Raw genomic sequence first — 26,107 nt, 5'->3', positions numbered from 1 at the left:
CGTTGTAGGTGTCGGGGAGACGGCTATGCAAGGTAAAATTTGCAGCATCAGACCTCCCTTTACACATTCTTCCTTGCACGAACATACTTTGAGAATTGAGGTTTCCATCCATACTGGCCCCATGCGACGCACAACGATAAGTCGCATTTCCCTTCAAGTCTCGCCTCCGAAGAAAAACTGCGCTAACACGAAAGCGTCGCATTGAAGGAAAGAAGAAAAGCCACTGAAAATCCCCGTCACTTGCATCATATGCACTGGATGGCTCGTAGACGCCAGATTTTGTTCGGTTCAGACTCGCCGTTCACGGTTTCTTCTTCTGTCGCGCGCTGCGTTCCTAAATGGTCATGCTCCCGGCGACTTGCTTGCAGTTTCTTTCTTTCTTTCTTTCTTTCTTTCTTTCTTTCTTTCTTTCTTTCTTTCTTTCTTTCTTTCTTTCTTTCTTTCTTTCTTTCTTTCTCTCCCATAAATTACATCGAAGGAGACGCAGGGGTAAAGCAATTGTATGAAAGACTCGCAGGCTGGATTCGCCTCCTGTCAACAAATTTCTCCTCGTTGCCTTCCCCGAGGCTGTGCGGTCACGTCTTGATGGTGCGACAACCATACATCAGCGCGCGATTGCTTATGCTATAAAACCCCGCTCCATGTAATAAAGGGACCATTGAGTGGCCTACTCCTTCCTATATGATATCTAGCTGGCGATTTCGCAGTGTTGTGTTTAACGAGCCAGTCGATGGCGTCAGGGCGAATGTCCATTTTGAGTGCGTTACGTTCCCACCTGTTGCAGATGGAGATCACCGGAATGGGACCCGTGTCTTCGGTGCTGACTGCCGGCCTGACCCTGGTGTACCAGCTTATGCCCATGCCGCTCATGGAGTTCTTCAGGGTGCTCATGATGCGCGTCTTGCAGCAATTTCTCGAGACCGCACCCCTGCCTTTCTGAGCAATCTTGTTGGTGTGGGACACAATCGTTCACTGGACACGAGGCAAACCAAGCCGCTGGCCTGGAGAAAGTGCCTGCAGGAATCAAATATGTTCATTCGTTATCGGCGGCACTTCCGACTACGGCTCAACACCGAGGGTGGTGCATTATGGTGCAGCGAACACTGCACCACTCTGGTGATTACGCCTGTACTCGGAGCCACTCCACCCGAAAGACGCACTCGTGTTTGTATGCCTGAATAACGACGTTTTAAAAGCAATCAACGTAAGAGCTCGCATTGACACAAAATATCGGTGTGCGTGCATTATGCACCATGCCCTGCAGTGGGGGTAGGAGATTTCTTACATGTGAGAATCGCAGTTTTAGAATGCAGATTTTGTAGCAAACAACAACAAAAACTTGGCACACACAGCCGATTTACAGTACTTACGTGCTCTATTTGGCCACTATCATGCCCTCATTCGTATCCTCCGCGGTGCCGCATTTCTTGTGAAAAATGCAACTACCTGCTTGCAGCATTCACTGTAAAAGCCAGTGCGTCCTGACACCCATTCGCTCATCTTCCGGTCTTTTTCCTACAGGCTGTCTTTTCCAACCAAACTTTCATCTACTCAACTTGGCTCACGGTACTCAGTGTCCTTGTAGTATACTGCGCGCGATACTCTACGGTAAAGTGGAGTGCTCCGGCAACAGCTTCATTTGTGCTAGCTCTAAGTTCTGTTTTACAATTTGCTTCGGGGCGCGTGGTAGCACACTACATGTCTACAAAAAGTCGTGCCAATCGCCCCTAAATTTTCACTTTCTGGCTATCTCGTTTCTACTTGGAAATACAAGTGAATGCGTCTGCTGCCATGAAAATATAGGAAAATCCTTATTTTTATATGCTTGCGTGCGCTCCCTTAGGCATTGTGTTAAACCTGCTCTTACCAACCCAGTACGTTGCGATGCCAGAACGCGCGAACATATTGCAAGTTTTTAAAGCACGTCCACAGGAGAATGTCATATATGACGACGTGGGCCAATGATACGCGGTTGGCTCTTTGGTAAGGATTTTTACGACTTTGTTACGGTGCCTTTATTTAGGGTTGTCCTGACCGTTGGAAGTTATGCGGTGAACAAAATCGAAGACAATACAGGAAGCTTAACAACCGCAGATTCTAGCTGGATACTGCATGCCGGACAATCGAATAAACAGGTGGAAAGATAACGTGCACATTATATGGGGAGTGGATTGTTATCAGCGTATCTCTGCAACGCCCTCCATAGCAAAATCTCGAAGAAATCTTCGAGAGGCTGGCCATAAACACTGTGAGCCGTCTCGATGGCCAAGTTGAGAATCGCGCCGAGCAGGCCCATACGGTGGAATGTGATGCCGAAGCCGTCCAGTCTGTGAATGTCGAGATGCGTCACCAGGGGCCGACTCTGTCCCTTCTTCTTCGCGGCCAGAAGCCCAATGTCGAAATCAATTAGGTCCATGTCGATGTGGAGCTCACCCCTGAGCGGCAGCTCGCGCATCGCCTGCCTTACGTCATAGATGATGCGAGGTTTCTCCACTCTGAGGGGGAAGAACAGGTCCATGTGCGACTTGTTGCATCTGCGCAAATGGAGCAAAAGAAATCATGGCAAAAGTTGTTCTTGCGACGGAAAACGAGAAAAGAAAAAACTCAGTGCCCATCCACTCTGTGAAGAAGGATGACCAGCGAAGCTGTGTATGTGGGCCCCTTAATGGCGAACTGCACCTCTGCCACGGGTCGGTCCGGTATTTCACTATCTTTAGGATCGGCCAACATATGTGGAGTGCTTAACAGCTGCATCACCTCCGCCGCAGGTCGGCCCGACATTGCACTATCTTCGGGATTTTTTTCTACGTGCGGACACGATAGTGGGGAAAGTAGCCCTTAAGAGCTTCACTGTAAAAGTCACGAGGACCAGATTGGTGAACTGAGCATTGGATAACGACCAGTTGCGGTGTCAACTCTCAGATGTACAGGTGTAAACCCGAGCATGTCTAGCACGGGCCGAGTGCGGTGGCCAGGATGTCACCCTATTTTCTTAATTTTCAGTACCATGAATTGCTATAGCCTTTCAGGCAGGCATCTGTTACGTGATTGCCGACATGGTGGTACAGTTTATACAGTTTTCAAGTGCATATAGATGCATTGCCATATATATTCAAAAGCATAGTGCAGCAGACACACTACTTGCTCATGTACCACGAATACGTCAACTCGCTTGTTCTACTGGTGATGCGCTTCGCTATCGAAGAATTCCCGAAGAAGGTCATTTCAGTTGGCTCCTCACACTGATAACCCTTCCGCCGTATAGTACCCGACAAAGCCGAGGATTCCCGCAACCACGTCATTCGTACTAACTCCAAGTTTTGCGTCACTATTTTCTTCTCCGTGTGGTGTAGCACAGCACATGTCTATAAAGTCGTGTGAGTCGCTCCTAAATTAGCACTTTCTCGGCACTTCGTCCATTACTTTGAAATAAAACTGAATAAGTGTACTTTAGTGAAAATTCCGTCATTTCAAGTGTTCCGAGTACAACTTGAGAACTACGCAAACATCATATCGCCTGTTTTATTTCATTTTTTATGGTTCCTTCTTGAAAATTACTCAGGTAAAGATTGAAGGAGCGTGAGGTAAGTGACAAGAGGCTCATTTCGCTTTTAACTGCGCACTTTTCAAGAACAACCGTACAACAACAAGCCCAGATCTCTATATTTCTGTTTAAACGGCTCGAGCAATTTCTCCCTTCCTTCTTTCCATAAAATACTTGTAGATATAGGACTAGCGGGTATATACAGCCGCTGTAGTAAAACTACTCTAGCTGAGAACTCGACAGTGAACGGGACATGGGGGTGTGAGCCAGCTGCATTCTCATGCTGCCAGTGGAGCTCAAGAAGCGTTATGAGCTCGCGTGCACAGCCACGGCGCGGTCCGCTCCCGGAACTGCAGGAATTTCTCATCATCGGTTGGAGAGAGCCACTCGTATCGCAAAACCTCGTTTCGTTCACTTTTGAATCCCACGATGCGCATGCGAAAAATTCCACGAAACACGGAACATATATACCTTGCCGTCAAAGCGTCCCTGAAGTAGGTCCCGTTCAGCCCGTGCACCCTTCCACGGCGTAGGTCAATGATGCCCAGAGGATCTCCGTCTCCTATGAAGAGCGGGTCGTTCTTTTCCAGGATCGGCCGGTATGCGTCGAGAATGCTGGCGAACACCGCGGTGAAGCTTTCCGAGCTGAGGCAGATTATATTGGACTGGGCTGGAAGCGTCACCAAACAAAAAAGCGAGCTTTTCTTTTTACTTGCGTGAGGTTACAAATCGGCATTGCGTTCGAACATCGAACTGCAAAATAAGTCACAATGTCGGGTTTGTTACTTCAGTCAGTAATATTTATTGCGGTCAATGGAATGAGTTGTGTAGGAACTATACAAAGAAGCACTAGACTGCACTGTTCATGTACAGCCGTGATGACACGAGGTAGTCCACGAAGGTTTATTGCCCAGTTGTGTGATTCTAAGTTCATACACGACGTGACGCCTGCGCTTCAAAGTATGTTCCACATTCGCCACAGTGAATGTGAGTGACACTGTATAACGCTCGTGTATGGCTCGGTCTATAGTACACATACCGTGGCCTCCGAGACCGCAATTACGACCTTCCCGGACACAGAGAGAATGAGAAAGCAAGGGGAGGAAAAGTGGAGAGGTCAATCAGACATGCGTATAGTTTGCTACTCTACACGAGATAAAAAAAAAGGAACAGAAAGAGCAAAAAAAGAATAGCTTGAGCCCTGCGTGCACGCGCGAGGAAGCACACGTGGCCTATGAACGGTCATTGAGATCGGTGCACTTCAAAACTGCAGTAGCGCGCCAATACCTTTATGTACCAACGGCGTATGTAACCTTGGTTCAAGCTTTTTCGTTTCAGAAAATGCTCTGGCAAGCGGATTTACCGGCGATCTGTAGATAGAAAGACGTACAGTACGTTGTATTGAGGAAAAGCGCACAACAGGTGTTCCGTGGTTTCTTTAGATCCACAAGAGACGCACGTTGGTCTACTAGCATTCCAATGTGGTAAGAATATAATCGCTCGTAAACGCCACTCGCAGCCGCAGGCTTAAAGTAACGTTTGGGTGCACCACGAACAGAGTATGCAGCCGGCACTTAGAGATGCTTGGGGAACTCTATAGAAAGCTTGCGTCGTTGTTCGAACAACCAAAAGAAGTTCTCTTGCAGCATCCATCCTCCCCAAATGAATTGAAAGCTTCTTGGTGCCTTCGCGGGCAGACCGGGCAGCCTTGTCGGCGAAGTAGTTATCGACACTGCCACAATGATCTGGAAGCCACTGAAAGATGATATCGTGATTTTTTCCAAGAGCGTGTTAATGCTTTTCCTATAAGTCGGATACCACCTGCTTGTATATACTGTGACGTAAGACAGATTTTGGGTTCTGCAGAGCAGTCTTTGAATCGCAAATCACGACCCATTTCTGTGCTGGTTGATCTGCAACGTGGTTCACGGAGGCAATTGGGATAGCGGCGAGTTCTGTCACCGTGAATGTCGTTATGCGTGACACCTTAAATTTTGTAGCGCCCTGGGCCCGTATACGATAAAATCTCTTATGCTAGATTTGTTTGTAAGAGCGAATTCCAGTCAATCGTGATGCTGGACATACCATTAGAGAGGCGACCTGCAAATGGCCAACATCACTTGCGAACGAAAAGCTTTGTGAATTTCCCTATTTCGTGGTAATGAAAACAGTGGTTGCTGAGCTGGTAGGCGTGGTCGAATCATCAAAATACATATTCATGCGGTCTCCGTATGTTCTCCGCAACAGTAGCAGCGTCAGCTGCTTGAAAGCCAGTAACGAATGATTGGATATCTCAATAATATCGGGAGTATTACCCTGGTACCCTTGAGGCTGTCAATGACATCAAAGGGGAGGTGATGGGGTTGCCTATCGTGTATAAGTGTATAAGAGCGGTGAACAGTCGCGAAAACTGGGCTCCCCGGAAGGTATACTGTAAACCTGAGCTGCACACACGCACCTACCCAATAAATTACGCAGGAGGACGACCGCCTCGGTAGCCCTACATGACATAAAGCATCGCACTCATAATGCGGGAAAGGTTGTTTCGGCTCATACCCGTGGCAAACTGTCCTTGTCTTTTCATCCACTTTCATTCACTGTTTTCTAATTATTTCTGCGCTTTATTAAAGAAAGAACAGGTACTTTACCCTATATATGCCTTTTGTGGCGTCATTGCCTGTTGGCTTCATGTGGTTGTAAGCCCTATTTAAGACGTAACATGGTAAAGGAGGACCTTTTCCAGACTAAAGAAGTGACAAACACACGTAGTTGTGCTGCCTGGAGCGACGGGAACTCATTTTCGTGGTAATAATTAGACTGACGGCACATATGCAAAACTTGGACACCACAAAAACAAGGGACAAACACCTCGCTTCTCTGGTGCCCGAGCTTTACGTTCGAGCTTTTAGCCAATTATGTCCAATCAGCTAGCCTAAAGCAGCACCCTGCTTCACCTTCGTGGTTAATTGTGTCATTTTATTTACCTGAAATGCACACTTAAAGTAATTAATGGTCGGTTCTGCATTGCTATCTAACATAATTGTGTGTTTTCCACAAAGCATGCAGTTTAAGTTACCTTCTGTGTAGCTTGCCTTCTAATAAAATATGCAGCATGATTCCCGCACAAGTATAGTTAGCCGCACCAGTATAGTTGCAGCCGTAAAGAATACGCACAAAAGAAACAGTACAAATATTTTACTTGTTTAAAGACATGCACACCAAGAAAGAATTTCTTCAAGCCATTTCGAGCCTTCAGGTTACTGACGTTGCTAATTAGTAAATCTAAAAAGCTAGATTAGTCTTGTCGACTAGTTTTGGTTTAAATTTAAAACGAATGTTTTCCATATTGCTTTCCTCAGAAGCCAAGACAAAAGAAGTTCGTAGAAAGTCGCACATGTACAACAATAACCAACGTCCTGCTCACCAGTGACGATAGTTAAGTGTCCGTATAGAAGTCCAGCAAGCAGCGCACTACTGAAAACCATATCTCCTTTAGCACTCTTCTTACAAAGCTACTGTGAATGCGCCCTGTCTTGGGTTTTATATCGCAATGTGCTGAGCCATATTCTACTCCAGAATTTGTGTTGCATATGGTAATGAAGAGACCAATGCGAGGACAGAGTAACTTGCGCGCATTAATTAAGGCATTCACGTAAATCCCGAGTTCCAAGGGACAAGAAAAATAGAAAAAAAGTGTGCCTTGTGCAAACAGCTGACTTTATTAGCATGCAAATCTCCTCATTCCTGCGCGCTGGAAAGTGGATGAGGGCGCAAATACTCATTTACCTTCAGAGCCAGCACAGTGGAGGCAAATTTGCATTAAAAAATCAATTTACGAAAAAAAATGTCATCCACCGAAATGGTGTGTGTCAGCTTTCCCTCTTGCTCTAATCTTTCTGTTATTATTTTCTGGTTTCCCAGCGTAAGGTAGCCAAGCGGACAATCTTCTGGTTAACATCCCTGCCTCCTTCCTTAATTTTCTCCTCCTCTCCTTCCTTGAACTAATAAAGTTGTTTTCTTAAGAGCTGACTACCTGGTGCTTTGTCAATCCTAACAGGACTCATTTCATTTCACCATTATTTTAAGCGATTTTATCGACCTAGACGTCAGTTTTAAGGGTGAATCAAATAGCTAAACATGATGTGGTACTATCTCTATTGCTTTCGGAGCCGTGGGCACCGTTACATCTGCCCTCATCGCACTGTATTCGTGACAAACATCACGAAGCATGCGCATCCTTGCTCGGCAAACAGATTTCCGCGTTAGTGGCTGCGTTTTCGGAGCCTCCTGTCGCAACCCTTCTCCTTCGCTAGGAATCGGTTACGTAATTTCCGAGAACGACTGATGTCCGAGTTCGCAAAGCGCGTATTTCTCTAGTTTAGCGAAAAGGCGACGCAGTATTGTTCGTGCAACCCGAACATGCTAGAAGAACTTTGGTCACGAGGGCATCGCGACTTGACCAGCTATAGCCGGTTGCGAGCCATGCTTCGACCCGCGAAGCGCCTCATGCAATTTGTGTGACGCACTTTTGACTCACCGGATGTAAAGTATGAGGGACACACAGCGAGAATGGAGCCCCGCAACGGTAACCGATAAACCTGACGTGACGCTGAAGCGGAGAGGTTTGCCTCCACGCGTAGGCCATACGCCTAGCCTGCTACTGCAGATTAGATTGGTGATGCACGAAACGACATTACACAACGTGCACACGTAACAAGCACAAAGCATGTACGGTAAGCGTCCGATTCAGGCCGATGTCGCGGAAAAAAACTAAAAGCGCCCTCCTTGAGCGCAAAGCTGTGGCGGCGCTGCTTCAAGTTCCCAGGATATATTGCCGCTCGAAGGAGCTGCCACGTAAATTCAAGGCACATGTTAAGGATACATAATCTGTAGTAGTGTTAAGTGACAGTGGCGCTCGTTTGCGGCACTGAGAGAATACTATATAAGACTGTATCGCGGGAGGTAACGTACAATTGCTAAAAGCAATTCGCCTCCGGACAATCTTTTACAACAGTGAATAGAAAGGGAAATTAAACGTAATGCAAAAGGATAGACAGTTGGGCGAGTTGGCTTGGGCGAGTTGACTTCGCGCTAGAAGCCAAAATCATATTACGGAAATGAAACCTATGGCAGCATGCAACGTATATGTGCACCGTGGCATAAGACGCCCATATGCACCACCTATTGTGGACTTTCCCGGGCACACGACATATCCGGGAGCCCTTGCTCAGGTGGTCTGACCTCCGCTGTGATCAGCGTGCTGACTTCAGCGCGTGGAGTCGAGTTCACTGTCATTACACAGCCTTACAGAACGATGCGTGCTTTTTTTTAATTCTGGCTAAAGGCGTCCCTTTTTGATATAAAACAAAATGTCCCAAATTAGGGATAGAATCACTAAAGAGTAGAAAAGAAGCACTCATAAATATCAATGGAAACAAGCATTGAATCGCCTTAGTTTAGAAAGTGAACAAAACAAAAATCAAAACGTAGAAGACAGACTCAGTGAAGACTTTCATTTGTGTAAGTCAAGACACACTCAGAAGACTTATACCAAGCCCAGCGCATTTATTTTTCGAAACCAGGGCAGAGTTAATCTTTTTCATCACAAAACAATCTCGCTTCAAGCGAGACTTAGCCAGAGAAGCCGCAAAAACAAGAAACGGGTGGGGACGCCACCTTCAATTTTCCGCCGTAGCTGGACGTGATGTCATAGATTGTGATGGTGCCTGATAGGGCCCAGTCTAATTTCTTATCAGTAAAAATTACCTAAATTGTATTCTAAAGGATATAAAAATTGCACTTGGCAAGTTTCGTTAACTTTCACCGTGCCAACGAGGCCTAAATACAAAATAAAAGTACTTTGAAATCCCTGACGTCGCCCTCACGTGCCGGGGCTGGGCTTTCGGAGCGAAATTCGAAAAGCATACTCTACCTTCGTTTTCTTTTTTAATAATCAATCTATTATCGCGAAATCAATTAAAATAAAGTTTTCGAAAAATAATTTGTCACTTCAAAGTGATTTAGCGTTTCCCTTCGGTGTTCCTTGAACGGGTAGTGTAGGAGCACGTCCGGTAATTGAGTTCACCGCCGAGACATGATGAATGCTGCTCGAACCCAGCCCCCTTCGAATGCCGGTGTGATGGTTGGTGGAGGAGTGGGTATGAGCGCGTATACACAGCATAAAATACAGTATGACCACATGCTCTTCATCACTGCCCGCGGGCCTTGTCACGAAACAAAATGGGGCCACACCAAACTTTGATGCGTCATATTTAGATCAAGAGATAATTATTAATCAGGATAATTCCATAAAGGAGCCCCCACCCCTCACCCCCTCCAACACTTCGTTAAATCGGGCGAGACGTCGACACCACTTTGTTGCTTCGAGGTTTTCAATGCATTAAGCTCTATAAGTGCGCGCTGGGGAATCTAAAACCTTCATTAAATCAAAATTTTCGCAAATACGGGTTTTGTTAAATCAAAGCCTGACTGCATAATTGGTTTGGAACGCTGAGTCAACGCGTACACCATTAGGAACCAACAACCTTCTGGTAGGGGATATCAGGTGATGGAGAACTACCAAACGCGCAAATTCGAGAACTTGTATAAAATCCGAGAGAGCAATACTCAGCCCCGGAGCGACCTTATACTGAGGTCTTGACAACCTGGGCCATCAGACGTCGAATAATCAACCACTTGACGACTAGCTTTATTGTCTCTTTATTTCGCACTTCTGTTCTATTTACACATCAGTAAAGCATACACGAATGTTTCAGAGCCATTTATTTTTCTAATATAACGCATCCCCGTGTAAAGTTTATCAATGGCCACGGTAAACACGCAGAGACGTTTTCTTCGTAAAGAATACGCGACCGTGAACTGACACACACACAGACATATGCACACAAATACATGGACTTAAAAAATATTCAATCACAGCACTAAGTGTCACGTATCAATAAACAAAATAAACTTTGCTTTCGTAAGCAAGCAGCTGCCAGCACATATACAATAGCATTCTTAGCAACAATGTCAACACAACATTTGTTATTTTGTTAATGTGTGATTGTCATTACGAACAGACACTCGAACGAACTGTTTCATAATTTGTGTACCGTATATAAATTATGCACGAAAATGTCTACCAATGAAAATAAATGAATCGGGTGTACTAGAGAGAGAGAGAATAAAGGGATGAAGGAAAGGCAGGGAGGTCAACCAGACTGAGTCCAGTTTGCTACCCTACACGGGGGAAGGGGGGAGGGGGAGTGTACCAACAACACGTGCAGCTATTAATAGTCGAAAATCAAGACAATTTCGTCATAGTAAGTCGTGCGCAATCATGGAACTTCGGCATAGCTCGTACTCTGGCTGGCTTTGTCTTTTGAAACTACGCGAAATAATCATTTCAACAGCAATACCAGCTGCTCTTTTTACACTTTATACGTGTAAGTCCCAGCCATCGCTCAAGCAAGTCGGAGCTCTGCTGTTTCAAAGTGAAGCGCAAAGTGCGCAGAATCCAATTTGATTATACGTATGATTTCCTGCAAGAGGTCTTAAAGAAGTGCTGCTAATTAAGCCTTCCTCATGCGATTCACCGCTTTGAAAAAAGAAATCTCTCTATTCTCTCGTCCCTCTGATGTAAAGCAGCCAGTCGGACGTTGTTGTTGGTGCTTTTTTTTTGCCACTTTCTTTCCGCGTAAGTTTTCTCGTCTTTCTTTTTCCATATTATCTGTCTCTATCAGATCACCTGTTGATACAGTTCGAACTGTTTAAGTCAAACGCCTTTCAGTTACTGTTTCATTTGGCAGAGCTTTTATTCATTTAGGAGGCCAAACCGAGGAAACACAAATTAAGAACTGCGTTGCTAATTATAACAGCTTCCTTAGTGTACCTTAGAGCGAGCGAGAAAAGCGGATAATCGACATCTAGATTAACTCAAACACTCAACTTGTAGCTCCTCATAATCGAGCTGTGTGCGTACTTTGCTGTGAGATGACGCCAATGAGCCAGGCGCATGACGAGACCAGGGGGAACAAGGTATTTAGATGAAGAGAAAGTCATCTCGTACTGACAATCCGCACAAGTCACGCACGTGTGGATCTCATGATGAGCACGTAAAGATGCAAAATCGAGTAAAAACAGCGCCTGCATGCATCACTTGTAGGTCTTGAACTATTGTGCTATCCTGCTGGGACCACGACATTGAGTACATTTTCAGGATGGCTTCTTGTTTTCTCCTGCCCAACTAGTTTCTGCCATAGTTCCGGCTGACAAGTTCAACATTATACATGGTAATATCATGACACAAGGGCAAACACTAGCACACTCACCATTACATATAAAAAAAGAAAAAAGCTAATATCCATTCACAGCAAATACACGCTTAACAACATGATATCGGGCACAGTGCAAACACAAACTGTAGCGCACTCACAGACATAACATACAATGGCTGTGCACGCCCATTTTCTAGACGCTCTGAAAAGCCATCGTTCTTATTTTGAGATTTGCCATGTTTCGGGCGGTATTCCAGTTATTCGTACGTTCCCGATTTCTTATCATTTCTGCACTGCTGGGACTAGTTATAGCGTCCTACCGCAGTACATTTTTGGCAATTAAACGTTACTCCCTTCCCGAAGGATTCAAATTCTTCTTTCGCATACAAATCCCGGTGTCCAGTCCGCGAGATTTGGTACTTTTGTGAATTCGGGAGTTCCAAAGGCTAGCAAACTGCTGCTACCCGTACTGGATTACACGACTCGCGGAAGAACTTCCTGATTCAGGCTCACAAAGAATAAAATGCCCACATGTAGTTTGTAAGTGACGTCGTGATGTGGTGTCATGCTGTTCGACCATATTGCGAAAACCTCACCGACGGCCAGTCTTATGAAACTGAAAGGTTCACATTCAAATTGTGTAAGCGAGCGCTCGTTCGTTTGACGACTGGTTACATCACCATCTCCTTTTATGCCATATTGCAGGCTGAACGTCCGGATGGCCAACCAAACTTAGGTGCCAATTTGTAAAGCTTCAGATTTTTTGCAAATACCTGCTACTGAGCATTGAATGGGGCGTGACCTTTGCACGCCTTTACAGCTTTAGGGATAGTGAACGGAGTGAGGGACACGCAGATTAGACACGCATTCCCTCCTCAAACGAGCCGCATCGCTTCCGAGAAGCAGGTAACAGAAACGTGAGGATTGGATTTAGAAAACTATTCGTTCGCAAACAAGAAGTGTTTGTAATCACTTTCTCAACTATGACCATTCATGCTTGCAAAAACGTCTTCGTAAGTCAGGGCTGAGCGTGAGAACCTGCAGGTCGCGTGGGCCCCGAAGGTTGCTCAATCTGGCGACATTTCTCTATATGTACTTCATTCCAGGGTTGATACTTACAAAGCTTCTTACGATAAAATTGTTAGTAAGATTACTTTTCAACCGATCCTAATTCTGGATACATATCGAAGGTTTGCCAACCAATGGCACGAAAAGAGGACGTACGAACAAAAAGCTATGTGGATTCAGCCAAGTACTGTATTTTTGCAGTCGCAAGGAAAAAAATGCACAATTCTGTTTTACAATAATATGGCACTGGAGCAGCCGGTCCTAAGCATGCTTTGAAAACTGGGATCTAGACTTTGCTTTAGAATCCTAGCAGAAAATGCTCCGACAACTAGGAGCATACGTGAACTCACTATATGAGGCGCGGACACTCCTCGTCCGTTCGAATGATAACGCTCCCGGTTTGCCGGACTGGTGCTATACCTTCCACTACATCGCCACATTATTTGGACGCGGTTCAGTCTTCCAGTCGCGTTATGTGAAATTCGCCGAGCCACAAATGCAGCTCACACAGAGCGCGTCTTCAAAAGGCGCCCCTGCTGGAACACGCTCGTCGGTGTCTCTTCCCTGTGTCGGTATACCGTTTGCGTCCGCGTAACATCGTGACGCAAGCAGTATGTAAGCGTCCTCGCGCTCACTGCGGGATGAAGTTCTTGGGGCGGATCTTCATCTCGACCGCCTTGAGGGGCACCGTCTTCCAGGCGGGCCAGCGGATGCCCTTGGTGGTGGGCGCGCTGCGGTCGCTCGCGTACTCGCCGGTGAGCAGCACGCTGTAGCAGCTGTGGAACCACCAGCCGGTCTTGTGCGTGCGCGCGCAGTTGTTGACGCGGCGCGCGGCGTCCCGGTCGTGGGTGCTGAAGAGCTGCTCGCTGTGGCGGCGCAGCGAGTTGCCGACGCGCGGGTGCGCGCCGACGTACGAGCCGACGCGCAGCCGGTAGTGGTCGTTCTCGGAGCCGACGACGAACGCCTCGTAGTCGAGGTCGATGGTCTCGCCCTCGAACGACTCGAGCGTGACGCGCAGCATCATGTCGTGCTCGGTGGACAGCATGTGCATCAGGTCGTTGCCCAGCCAGAACTCGCGCTCGACGTCGCCGAAGCCGTGCTTGTAGCTGTTCCAGTCCGTCTCGAAGGTCAGCGGCCACTGGGTGAAGTTGCCCCGCCGCATCAGCACCTGCGGACGAGAAGACGACGCCCGTGTGGACTGGTTGAACACTTTACCACGAACGACCACGACATGGGCCGTGACCTGCGGCGTGCATATACTTGGACCGCCGCGGTATTCGTTTACATGTTTCCTTCGCAAATTGCGCTGAACATCCTTATCTATACTATAGCCAAGAATATATCACTCAATGTGGCGCTGCTCTCTAACCATTGCAAATTTCCGACTGTTGGACAAAAGTATTATGCTGCTAATGAACGAACACGGATTTAAAGTACAACTCCAAACAAGTCTCCAGAGGAACTCCATTTATTCGAGTGAAGCCACGTTTGTCGTTGCGTTCCTAATGCAGGGTCCGACACTATACGCATTCGAGTATCTTATGGCATAAACTATAGTGCACCTCTGCTACGTCTACCAAAACTGCGCAATGATTTCCATGGTTCTGCTTAGTTTCCGTTTGTGTTCTACTCCATCTAGTAATGAGAACGCTCGATCGATCATCCCTTCCGTTTGAAAAATTCGTTTGGTATTGTCACTTATATGACATCAGAACCCTGAATTGTCGCACGGTTTCGAGTGACGTATAAGAGCACATGATTGATGCGTATAGTATAAGATGCATATTACAGAAGACAATGGTAAACGAGGTTTCCTCGATAAAGTGTGTGAATCAATTAATCAACCGATTAATTAATTAAATGATTAATTATGACGTATTGCGGGCCGAAACCAAGATTTAATTATGAGGCACGCCGTAGGGGCACCACCGGAATACTTTTGACCACCGGGGGATCTTCAACGTGCCCCCAATGCACGTGACACGGATGTATTTGCATTTCGCCCCCATCGAAATGCGACCGCCGCAGTAGTGATTTGATCCCGCGACCTCATGGTTCGCAACACAACACCATAGCCGCTAAGCCACCGCAGCTGGTAAAATTGTGCGTGCGTGAGTGCATGCGTGCGCCCGCACGCCATTGCGCGTAAATCATTAAAGCTTCTCTCGCACGCAGAACGAAAAGAAAGAGAACGATAATTTCCGCGTTCTTTTGGCTGACGCGTGCGAAAAATGTGCGCACTAATGAGAGAGGCTATGCGGCGGATATGATGGTAAAAAAAAAATTGTTCTCCAATGAACACTCAAAAAGCAAACTGTCAGAAAGGAATGCCTATTGCAACTTTAAACAGACAATGACGCCATTTCGTAGCATGCAAAAGAATTTTAACATGGCCAACGAAGCAAAGCAATGTAATGGTTAACGGTACGGCAGCAATTCAATTATTAGGCAAAGAAAATGAAGCTGCACTTGCATAGTTATTTCTCCACATACTAAGTCCGCGAAAGTGTCATGTGTAACATAGATGATTCTTTGAAAAGTTCTGTCCTTCTCAAGGTGGCATTACCTTATTCAGCGCTTCAACTTGAATGCGTTTTAATTTTGAACGCACGTGACGGACGCAGAAATCTGTTGCTATGCCAACAAAAAAGAATCACACTAAAAAACTTAAAAAGCGTGCTTATTATCGCGCAATCACTGTAGGAGCGGGAGAAGCAATAATGTTTTGCAAGAATAACTTCAGTTAATCCTTTTGTGCAAGTTGTCTTGTTCAATTTTCGGGTGCACGTTTTTGTCCGTGCAAAGGAATGACATGGTGTTTTAACATCAAAGGAAAAGGTTGCTCACTAAATCCGAATTCTACACACGGTGGACTACTGCTCACGATAGGTGCAAGCCTAGGTCACTTTTAAATGTCAGTGGTGGACGCGGCAAACAGTCAAACTAAAAGCTTTGCTTACCCCTAAAGACAACGAAGTGCTGGCAACTCCAAGAAAATTCTGGGGTATTGCGTGCCTAAACCGTGATACGATTATGAGGTGTGTCATAGAGCAGGGCGACAGACTATAATTTCGACCACCTGGGATACTCAACGTTTGCTTAAAATTTAAGTACCTGCCGGCAACTACATTATGCGAGTGTCACTGGTGTTGCAGTGTAGAACACCATCTTCGAGTGTACTCCCCGATAAAGTTCATTTAGTCTGCCTCTTCGAAATCGCAGTAAACGTATTTCATTGACGAGTATAGTACATTGTGTGGAAATGTAGAAAGTTACAATGCTCCGCTTGCGTATCGGAAACTTAGTAGCTCTGAGTATATATATCGTGCGACTCATAAAACTCAAAGCAAGTAGTATGAGTGACATGAACTGACTAATTAACTGTCGACAATTCTGCACTTGGCTTTCTTTCTTTTTATGCGAAGAGTTTTGCCCGAAGGATGGTAGAGCAGAAGGGATGAGCAAAAGGGACGAGTAGAAGCACATTGAAAGTTGCAAACCCACTTCATGCAAAAGTAAAGCAACAAAGTTTCATAAACGTTGTCGTACGTCGTTTACTTGTAGCGGAGTTGACTGGTTTGACAATACGCGAATTGGGCACGTTTAGTGTACGAGGACATGTCTACACTTATTATTAGATTCGGTTCTAGGTATGACTATGTTTCGCTTCGTTTTTAACAATGAAAGAGTGTTCTCACCGTCCATCCTCCGCCATCGGTGGTCATGTCGCAGTAGACCCTGACAGCTCTGACTCCCTGCGTGTACACGATGTATACGCCATCGCACGTCGCGCCACCAGTGCGTAGATCTGCGCAGTTTCGAGGGCTCATCACGTGCGACGCCGAGACGCATTTTTCACCCACGGACTGCACGCTGGAAACTGGGGCTCGACGTGGCGTCGTGATGCTTTCCGAGGCCGTCAAGTCATCCCCGTCGCCGACTCCTTTGGGAGACCTGGCTTCGAACGTCTTTCCGGGAGCGGGGCCTCCGGGAACACGGCACTCCTTGATGTCGGTGAGGCTGTTCTCGACTTCCCGCATCATCTTGCTGAAGTCGTTCTTCATCTCCAGTTGGCTCACCTTGATCTCCAACAGCATCCTGTTCGCAACGTCTGAGCTTCCGGTTCCATTCCTCGGAGGCCGTGGAGTAACAGGCGGAGAGTCCAACGAGCGCGCGTTGAAGGCAGTACCCGGACATTGTTCCTTGAACGCCTCCAGTTCGTTCAGCAGGGCGTCGTTCTGTTCGATGAGGCTGTTCGTGAGCACTTCCAGCCCTTCCAGCTTCCTGCCCATCTGGTTCTTGAGCACGTCCAGCTGCTCGTGCATCTTCCTCTGGGTGTCGTCGATAGTGTCCACCAGGAAGGACAGTGACGTGTCGGCCGAGCCTCCGCCGCGGCGAGAACCTTCTCTTCGCGGCGACTCTTGCTCCGTGACGGCGCGAGAAGCAGAGGTCATGGTGTTCTTGATCTCTTTGTTCATGTCGTAAATCGTGTTTATACCGTTCATGACCTTCTTCAGCTTGCTGTCCATGTCGTCCTTCATGCGTGCCGTTCTCGTCTCGACCTCCGTCAGCTTTGCGATGCTCGTGTCCACCTTGCCGCCTACGTCCCCTTGAAGATTGTTAAAGGCCGACTCGAGGCTTCTCAGGCGGCTGTTGAACTCCACGGAACCTTCACCGCCACCGCCACCGCTACTCGCTGTACGGCCGATCTTGGAAGATACGTCTTCCAGTTGCTTCTGGACCTTATCCAGTGCCATTTGAAAGCTCACCGTCTGCGTTGTCCGTAGGTTGTTCTCTATATGTAACTGGTCTCGAACTTCGGTGATGAGCGTCTCAACTTTGTCTAGCCGGGCGTACAATCTACTTTGGCCATTGCAGACCACGCAGAACGCGGCCAAAACGAGCACCAAGAACGGAGTGCGCTGCGTAGAAGAAGCCATCGCGGCTGTCGCGACGTCCGTACTTTGCGGCCTGTCTGCTTGTGCGACTGACTCCGGCCCTGCGTATATATCTCTCAAGACACTCGAGAAGCAGAGCGAGCAAGGAGGAAAGGCCCGGCGATTCGCAGACCTCGCGCTGTCAAAACTGAGCTGATAGCCTCTGAGCTTCGCTGTGGAGTGTGCGCCCGCGCGCTGACGCGCACTCGAGTGTGGCTCACCGCCGAGCCCGAGGAGACAGGCGGCTTCTGACAAGGGACGCTTCCGTTAGCCGCAATAGATAACTGGGAAGACGCGTCATACGGAACGCAACATGCAATTGGGCTTGTTTACGCGTGGAGCAGAGCGCTCCGCTAAGGTCTGTCGCGCGTCTGTGTGCGTGACGGTTCGCGGAACGTGGTGGCAACACACACTTTAGGGATTTCCCGGACTGCGACCAAGAGTTCGGGCCCGCTGACGAGCGCCAACCGCGGGGAGAGGAGGATGGGTCGCTTGTGGCGTCGTTTCGGGGCTTCTGCGAACGGGCGTCAAGGCTCGAACCTTTAGCGCGAAGAAAAGACCAAGCAGAAAAACCGCGTGATGCAATCCCCGCGGTCCAAAGCGCACGAGAAGCGTCGTCGACCCTGGCAATTTTCCAGCCCCGCCCAAGGGGTTCGTGTCCGTGGGAGAATTCTCGGGTGACAAGAATGGAGCTCGTCCGCGCGCCGCTATACAACCGCTGCGTGGATGCCTGTTACACAGGCGGCGCGCCACAGAGGCGCTACGCTTGTTGCAAGCACTTCGCGGTAAGCGTACAGTGCCAGACAGTTGATTGAGACGAGCGTCGAGGCTCTCGAATGCCATGCGTTTGTAAACCTACACTTCGAATCTACAACTACAATCGCGAACTGGCCTGATGATTCATGTTTTGGATGCTGTTCTCTGCGCGCGAAACGTTAACAAAGAGACAGTTGAGAGAGGCTGTTGAGGCGTCCTCACGTTTGCAATGCTCATGCGAAGATGTAGACTAGCGTAAACGGTCCAGCAGGTTGCGTAAACTCATACTGACACATATTGAGTTTACTGATTAAAGTGCTATTCTGTATGTGGACGTCCGAAAAGATATTAAAATTGCCTTCTTATACTACGCTATAAACTTCATTTGCGTGGGGCCGACCGTCGCCTATAGGTAGACAATATTTATGCTAGCATAGTCATTCTTCAAATATTTCTAAAGCAACACGTATTCTTAAATAATGCATAACGCTATACTAGTCGATGCTATAATAGGCTTACGTGATATCATAGAAAGAAGGTTTGATGCACTGCATTCTTACTACCCGTCATTTTTGTTATTTTGTCAGGAAACCTGCTGCTAACAAACACTCTATTCACTAGTGCGATTAATCTACTATGTATAATAGCTTTACTAATGGGTATAGTTAAGGTAGTTGAATCGTGACTGAAGTGAAAGCCAACGGGGAAGACAACTTCCAACTAAAATAGTATTCAATTGTTAAGCTTCTAAAATATCTATTATCAAAGAAAAAAAACGGAAATAAATGCAACTTATGGTTAACTGCGTAATCCCGTGTGGCACACTTTATTCGTGGAATGGCAGCATTTTCAGTTTATGTTGGTTAATCTCCAACAAAAACAACAACCGTCAATCAATTAATCAATCAAATAAACAAACGAACTAACTAACTAACTCTTTATTATAGTGCCCAGGGGCAGCTACGCAGCCTTCGTACTGGCACACTAAGTAATATGCGAGACAAAATGTAGAGAGAAGACAAATGCGGTAGACAAAACATTGTGACACGGTGTGCTGCCCACTTCCCAATTCTCATAGCGCATCCCCTTATGCACCCGGCAAAATCTCCTAGATTAACTGGACAGGCGACTGTAGCCTGAACAGATGTTGATAGTGCTACAAGTGTCAGTGTGCTGTGCGATGACAGTGTTCGGTGACAGTGACCGATTGTGATTGTGTGTCTATGCTCCTTCCTTTCCTTATCTCTACTTTGTTACCACTTTACCTCCCCCTCCCCTCTCTCCCCAGCGTAGGGTAGCCAACCGGATTTTTTCTCTGGTTAACCTCCCTGCCTTTCCCCTTTCCTCTCTCTCTCTCTCTCCTAGATTAACTGAACTTACTAATTGGCAACTATTCCAAGAATATAATTCTGCGGTACTGAACCAAGTAGATGACCTGGACATGTTCATGTCATCGGTACTTAGTAACTACCCCAGGGCGACGCGATGCACCACTGTTCCGGAAGGACAATACAGTGCCGACACAGACTGTGAACGACTCCGAGCAGTTAGACGGAGGGCACAACGTCGGTTTCATCGCTACGGAGGGCTTGAATATTATCAAGAAAGTCAAGCTGCACATCGAAAATCTAGCCGGGACATGCAAAAACTGGGACAGCAACGGTGGCGTGAGTTCCGTAGGTCACTTGCCCCCTTCACTCCCTTACCGAAAATCTGGAGGTTAATAAACGCCCTTGGCCATCCGGTATCACAATGCAGTCCCTTCAAAAGCCTTGCTACAGCTCTTGGCTTATCTGAACACGAAATTACAAACACGTTCTGTGCAGCACTAGTAAATTTCGCGCAGCCTGTATCGATTCAAGATCAATCTTTCTTTTCGGTGCAGCAACAGGTGTTTGCGATTTACCTCATGCCCAGTTGGATATGCTGTTCTTTCAAAAAGAACTGCAGCCTGCTCTCTCGAAGACAAGCCCAAGAACAGCTACTGGTCCTGACATCTCTTATTGCACTTTGAAAAACCTTGGCCCAACAGGTACGTCCATTCTCCTACACGTCTTCAACAAGATGTGTGAGGAAGCACATGTTCCTGTGAGTTGGAGGATCGCTAACATGGTCCCATTGCTAAAACCTGGCAAAACACGTGTGTCTCTTGACTCCTTCCGTCCTGTTAATTTAACCAGCTGTGTTTCAAAGGTGATGGAAAAAAATATCGATATTAGACTGCAGTGGTGGATAGGATCCAGCAGTCGTCTACCATCAAATGGCTGGTTTCGGAAAACGTAGACGTACAATAGACTGCATCTTTCACTTGGTAACGTTTGCTGACCACAAGATTACTTGTGGGAACATTGCCGTTGCTGTGTTTATCGATGTTAAGAAGGCCTTTGACTCGGTCAGCCACCTCCCCCCCCCCCCCCATGTTCTACTTGGAATCTCAACTCTCGGAGTGCATAGCCCGGTTCTCAAATAGATCGCTAACTTCTTGAAAGACAGAAAGATATATATAAATACAAATGACGGACAAAGCGATGCATACACTATAAACAAAGGAGTTCCGCAAGGACCCCTATTTCCCACCCCACTCGAGAGGACTGGGAGGCAACCCTGCACAGCAGCTCCGGACTAGCTCTGGTCTCTGGTCGAGCGCTGGTCCAACGGGCTCGAGCGGCGGCTTCGACACATGACGTCCCGGACCAAGGACGACACCTAGTTTAGTGGAGCCTACGAGCTTCACCCTCTCTGTTGAATAAAAGTTTCCACCACCACCACCACCGCAAGGAGGTGTACTAAGTCCACTTCTCTTCAATGCCGCAATAGTAGGTTTACCAGCAGTACTCCCAGCAGACACAAACATATCTATGTATGCTGTTTACATTTGCATATGGACATCAAACAGGTCTGTAGAAGTTGTCAAGAATCGGCTGCAGGAAGCTTTGAATGCAATAGGTCATTATTTAAGAGAACGGGGCATGCAGATATCTTATGTCAAATCAGCGGTTTTGCCTTTCATAAGAAAAAAGATTAGGAACTTTGGTCTTTCAAAAGACGGCCATCAGATCGAGCTGGTTCGGAAACGCCGTATTCTCGGCGTGATTTTAGACCACCAGCTTCGATGTACCCATCATTTGACCGCCCTGGCGGACCAAATTAGTTGTGTGATAAATGTTCTTCGCAGAATCACAGGCACGAAGCGGGATGAAACAACTGCATCCCTGCTTCACGTCCACTCAGCACTTGTCCGTGAGAGAATTGCTTACTCCGCCCCTGTATTGCCCAAATTATCTGCAGCGTCATTCCACCGGCTACAGCTGTTGGAGGCTCGGCGTTTACGAGTGTGTCTAGGAGTCCCGCAAGCTACGTCCAGTCATTTCACTATTGCAGAAGCGCGGGAATGACATCTCACCATAATTCGCAGCCTGGAAACTTGCCAACATCTCTTCAGAATTTATTGCCCAGCATTCTGCACACTTACTTATCTCTCTGATAGGGAACCGTCCGAGATACACGCCATGTTTCAGAAGCATAAATCACGACTTCCACGATCACTTTTTTGGTACTCAGACCTCTGCTACCCACCATGGCTTCGGCAGGCGCCGAAAATAGAAACGTCAATCGAAGGGCTTAAAAATAAAAGTGACGTTTCTACATTAGCAGCCAAACAATTAGCGTTACATCCCCTATATTTGACAAGTACCAGGAATCTATTCACGTCTACACGGATGGTTCTGTAATCAAAGAAAGTGCGACTGTAACTTATGTTATACCATCCTTACAGGGTAGAGTACGCCTGTCATCTGTAGACGCACATCGTCAGCAACAATAGTGGAATTAGTGGCAATTCTCCAAGCCACTTAGTTTATCAAAACATATGAGAAACCAACAAAGTGGGTAATTTGCACGGACTCCTTGCCGGATTTAGCATGTCTTCAAAATATTGATGACAGCCAACCACACGCACGAATAATGTATACGCAGTACTGAACACTTTAACTCAGGCTAATGAAAGAACACATAAAGTAGTATTACAGAGAGTCTTGGGACATGCTGGTATAGCAGCCAACAAATTAGCAGACTCGTTGGCGAAATCGGCCCATAAAGATGCATATCCAGGGTTAGCTGAGCTAAGCCGCAGCTATCTTCTATTTTTTTATCTTTATTTTTTTTTGCCACACGAACGCAACGCCGGTATACGTCAGTTTGACGCCACCGATGTTCAAACTATCATCTCATATTTGTGCCATTTTGGCGAACGCGCCATTGTCGTAACTTCCTATAGGTTCTGCTTACCTTTAATGTAATGTAGTCGTTATTTACCGATAAAGGAAATAACTAGCCTCGACTGTAGACGCATTCAAAGTCAATGATGTCATGGCGCGCTGGGACCGGAACTCCAGGACAGCGCCATCACGACCGGTATATTGTTTTTACGACAATCCTGACTAGCGAACAGTGTAACACATCTTGCATCCTTATGGTTACTAGTATGTCCCACGAATAATACTCTTGGTCTCAAGGCTGTAAAAACGTTTTTACCTGTGCGTAACAGCAAGCTCAAAACTACACACCAGCGATGACAGAAACCGCACTTAACCAATTGTGTGCTAATGCTGACCACCTGGTGCGCAGCGATACATTTACGGAAGGTTTGGCTGTGAGAGCTACGATAGTTGATTAAAAATTAAGCTTTTGTTTGCGAACCCCGGCCGGTTTTGGTGACCATGCGTGCTGCATCGTGGCCGTTCTCTACCCGAATAAACCAACCAATCACAGCAGAGGAGGCGCGCCGCTGGGTTCCTTGCACCACCACCAGATGCCGCTCGCCTCCGCGCATCCGCGGCAGCGGCGGCCGTGAGGGGAATGAACAAAAAAGAACCAGAAAGCTCACTTTCGCGTATCCGCGGCGGCAGCATTGCATCAGCCTCTCCACAATGCCTGAATAAAGCCTTCCGTAGCACTATGTGCGGACATTCAAGAAACAAAAATTCGTGTTTCGACTCTTTATGCAGATTCCAACTGATTGGATGCACTACAGTTTTTCATGCAGTTGTTGTGCCATCTGTCGCAACTATCATCCCGTTTATTGCGGCAAAATGTCGCCGAAAATGAAAACTTCATTTGTTCCTATCAACAATTCGATCTTACCCCTTAAGGACGGAGATGTTGGTCAGGAGACAAACCAGCGCCCTTAATTGTGAAAAAGAATATGTGTTTTACTGTAGAGTTTCTTCTCGCGGAAGGATGTTGTGACTACGCACAGTCTCGAAGCGAAGAACCCAGAACTGTTCTCGTCCAGCGCGTTTACACGTCGACTGACGCACGCTGCGAAGGCGAGTGGGCCGCTTACGCACTCGCGTTGCTCTCGACGTATGCGTGCCGACCTGTAAGCTGATCAGTAGGACAGAGGCGAGATCAGATATACGCGACTCAGAGTCAGGGGTGCACGTAGTGCATTGCGCAATGCGCCCTCGGAGGAGCTGAACTCGCGACCTCGGCGAGGAAACACGCCAGCTGGCGTTTTGCGAACTGCCGGCGCATTTGCGTCCTCCGAGGAAGACCCGGCCGCCTGGGCAGCCCCAAGACTTCGCCACCCACGCCGCGTCGACGCTTGTTTCACGGCAGCTTTCAAGGTAACTTCTAAAAGACAAAACCGCGTTGGGAATTATTGTGGTCTGGTCTAATATGCCATAGTGAAGGATTGGCTTAGAGTCGAACGATTAATTAAACTCTGGCGTTTCGCGGGCTAAAAAAACAACGATCTGATTACGGGGCACGACGTGGTGGGCGCTTCCGGTTTATTTTGACCACCTAGGGTTCTCTAACGTGCACTCTAACGAATGCTCTAACGGATCGAGCCCGCGACCAGAGTCGGCTGCCATTACAGAAAATATGTTTGTTCATTACTAAAAACAACAGAAATTTTCCGGTGAGACAGCATTCTCCTTTTATTTTTCTCTTTTGGTTGGGAAACAGGAGGCGGTCAACATTTTTTGCGACCACTGTAGCGGAAAGAGGAAATTGGAGATGCGGATTATCAGTAGCTGGGGAGAAAAGCTATTTTTCTATAGCTCTCTTTTATCTGCATGCATGCGTCGTGATATAGGAAGCTTTGACACGTTACAGACTTAAAATATTGCATACGAGCATTTGTTTTAAGTGCCAAAACCACTTTCTGATTATTGATTATGAGGCACGCCGTAGTGGAGGACTCCGGAAATTTCGACCGCCTAGGTTTCTATAACGTGCACCTAAATCTAAGTACACGGGTGTTTTCGCATTTCGCCGCCATCTAAATGTGGCCGCCGTGGCCGGGATTCGAACCTTGTGCTCAGCAGCCTAACACCATAGCCACTGAGCAACCACGGCGGGTTATATATATATATATATATATATATAACCACTGCATATGTTGTCTGACAAAGCAGTGCGAGTGCAGCGCATCTCTGTTCTGTGGAACCAAGCAATCAGCATATCACGGCATATAATGTCGCCTCATCGCTATAGCACATGGACCTCTTAATGATACAGCGCATGATGTTAACCGGTTTACTTGACTTTCATCATTTGTGCTACGTCATTCCTAAAAACTGTGCAAGTGCCATCGCGGATGCGCCGTCATATATAGGAATACTGAGGGACGAAATATCACCAGTGACCGCACCGGTGTCTGCGTCCCCAAACAAAATATATTTTATACTACTACATAAAAGCTATAATCACATATGTCCGAACAATACGTATTTATAAAGCACACTTAATGGTATATAGCGCATTATGTTCAATGGCTTGTGTCCTGTTGTTCTCCTTTCCTTTTTCCTCCCCTCCTTCCTATCTTCCATTTCTGTGTTGTTGTCGCCTCCCTTCAGAAGAGTAGGCAGGCGTTGTGCCCCTTCCGGTGGCAGTTGCCAGCCTGCTCCTCGCTTTCCCTTTCCTGTTACCTGTGTATATGTGTATATGTGTTCAAAACAAATAATAATAATATTAATAATTGTCTTATGTTTCTTACATTTGGCCTCTCCAACTCTTCAACAAGTGGGTACTTGCCACAGTGACAGACGTGGCACATTAGAAGCCCTAAATGTATTCACATAGGCGTAGCACTTTTCTCTGCTTACATCTCTCCTCGCCACTCTTCCGTCGACTAACCTTCGCCCTCGTGGCATTTCCAAGTGCGTGCGAAAATGTAAACATCATGTGACATTGAAGTTGGGACCTGTGTGGTGTATAAACGTTGCATGATATTACACGTTGCATTGTGTTAAAATAAAGACAATTGCACGCATCGAATTGGGTTATACAGGACCTTTATATTAGCAGCCTCACGAACGTTCCGCTTCAAATGGGTTCCAGCACGTTCGTATGGCGTGCATAACTTGCGCGCATCATGTGTGTCTCCTTGCATAGAATTTAATTGAAACGTTTTTGTAAGCTTCGCTTCACCTTAATTCAGACAAGTGCCTTGGATCTGCCGTAATTTCTTGCTCTTGCGCTTCTTCTGATCGGGCCTCGTTGGTAGCATTGTTAGA

The 26,107-nt window shown here is 46.9% G+C and overlaps 2 protein-coding genes across 2 annotated transcripts; both read right to left on the bottom strand.

Annotated features, from left to right (window-relative positions):
• Positions 1-1,368: 1,368 nt before the first annotated feature.
• LOC135915062 (uncharacterized) lies at positions 1,369-12,013 on the bottom strand. Its single transcript, XM_070529333.1, has 4 exons — positions 11,995-12,013; positions 8,082-8,153; positions 4,016-4,214; positions 1,369-2,534 (listed from the first exon to the last, which is right to left on the bottom strand). The coding sequence occupies exons 1-4, from the start codon at positions 12,011-12,013 to the stop codon at positions 2,156-2,158; spliced, it is 669 nt and encodes a 222-aa protein (XP_070385434.1). The 3' UTR covers positions 1,369-2,155.
• LOC135915044 (fibrinogen C domain-containing protein 1-like) lies at positions 10,247-18,284 on the bottom strand. Its single transcript, XM_065448021.2, has 2 exons — positions 16,590-18,284; positions 10,247-14,059 (listed from the first exon to the last, which is right to left on the bottom strand). The coding sequence occupies exons 1-2, from the start codon at positions 17,829-17,831 to the stop codon at positions 13,523-13,525; spliced, it is 1,779 nt and encodes a 592-aa protein (XP_065304093.1). The 5' UTR covers positions 17,832-18,284; the 3' UTR covers positions 10,247-13,522.
• Between the last annotated feature and the right edge of the window lie 7,823 nt (positions 18,285-26,107).

This window comes from Dermacentor albipictus, chromosome 1 (genome assembly GCF_038994185.2).
Source record: "Dermacentor albipictus isolate Rhodes 1998 colony chromosome 1, USDA_Dalb.pri_finalv2, whole genome shotgun sequence".
NCBI lineage: Eukaryota > Metazoa > Arthropoda > Arachnida > Ixodida > Ixodidae > Dermacentor > Dermacentor albipictus.
This window is presented reverse-complemented; position numbering and strand designations above follow the sequence as displayed.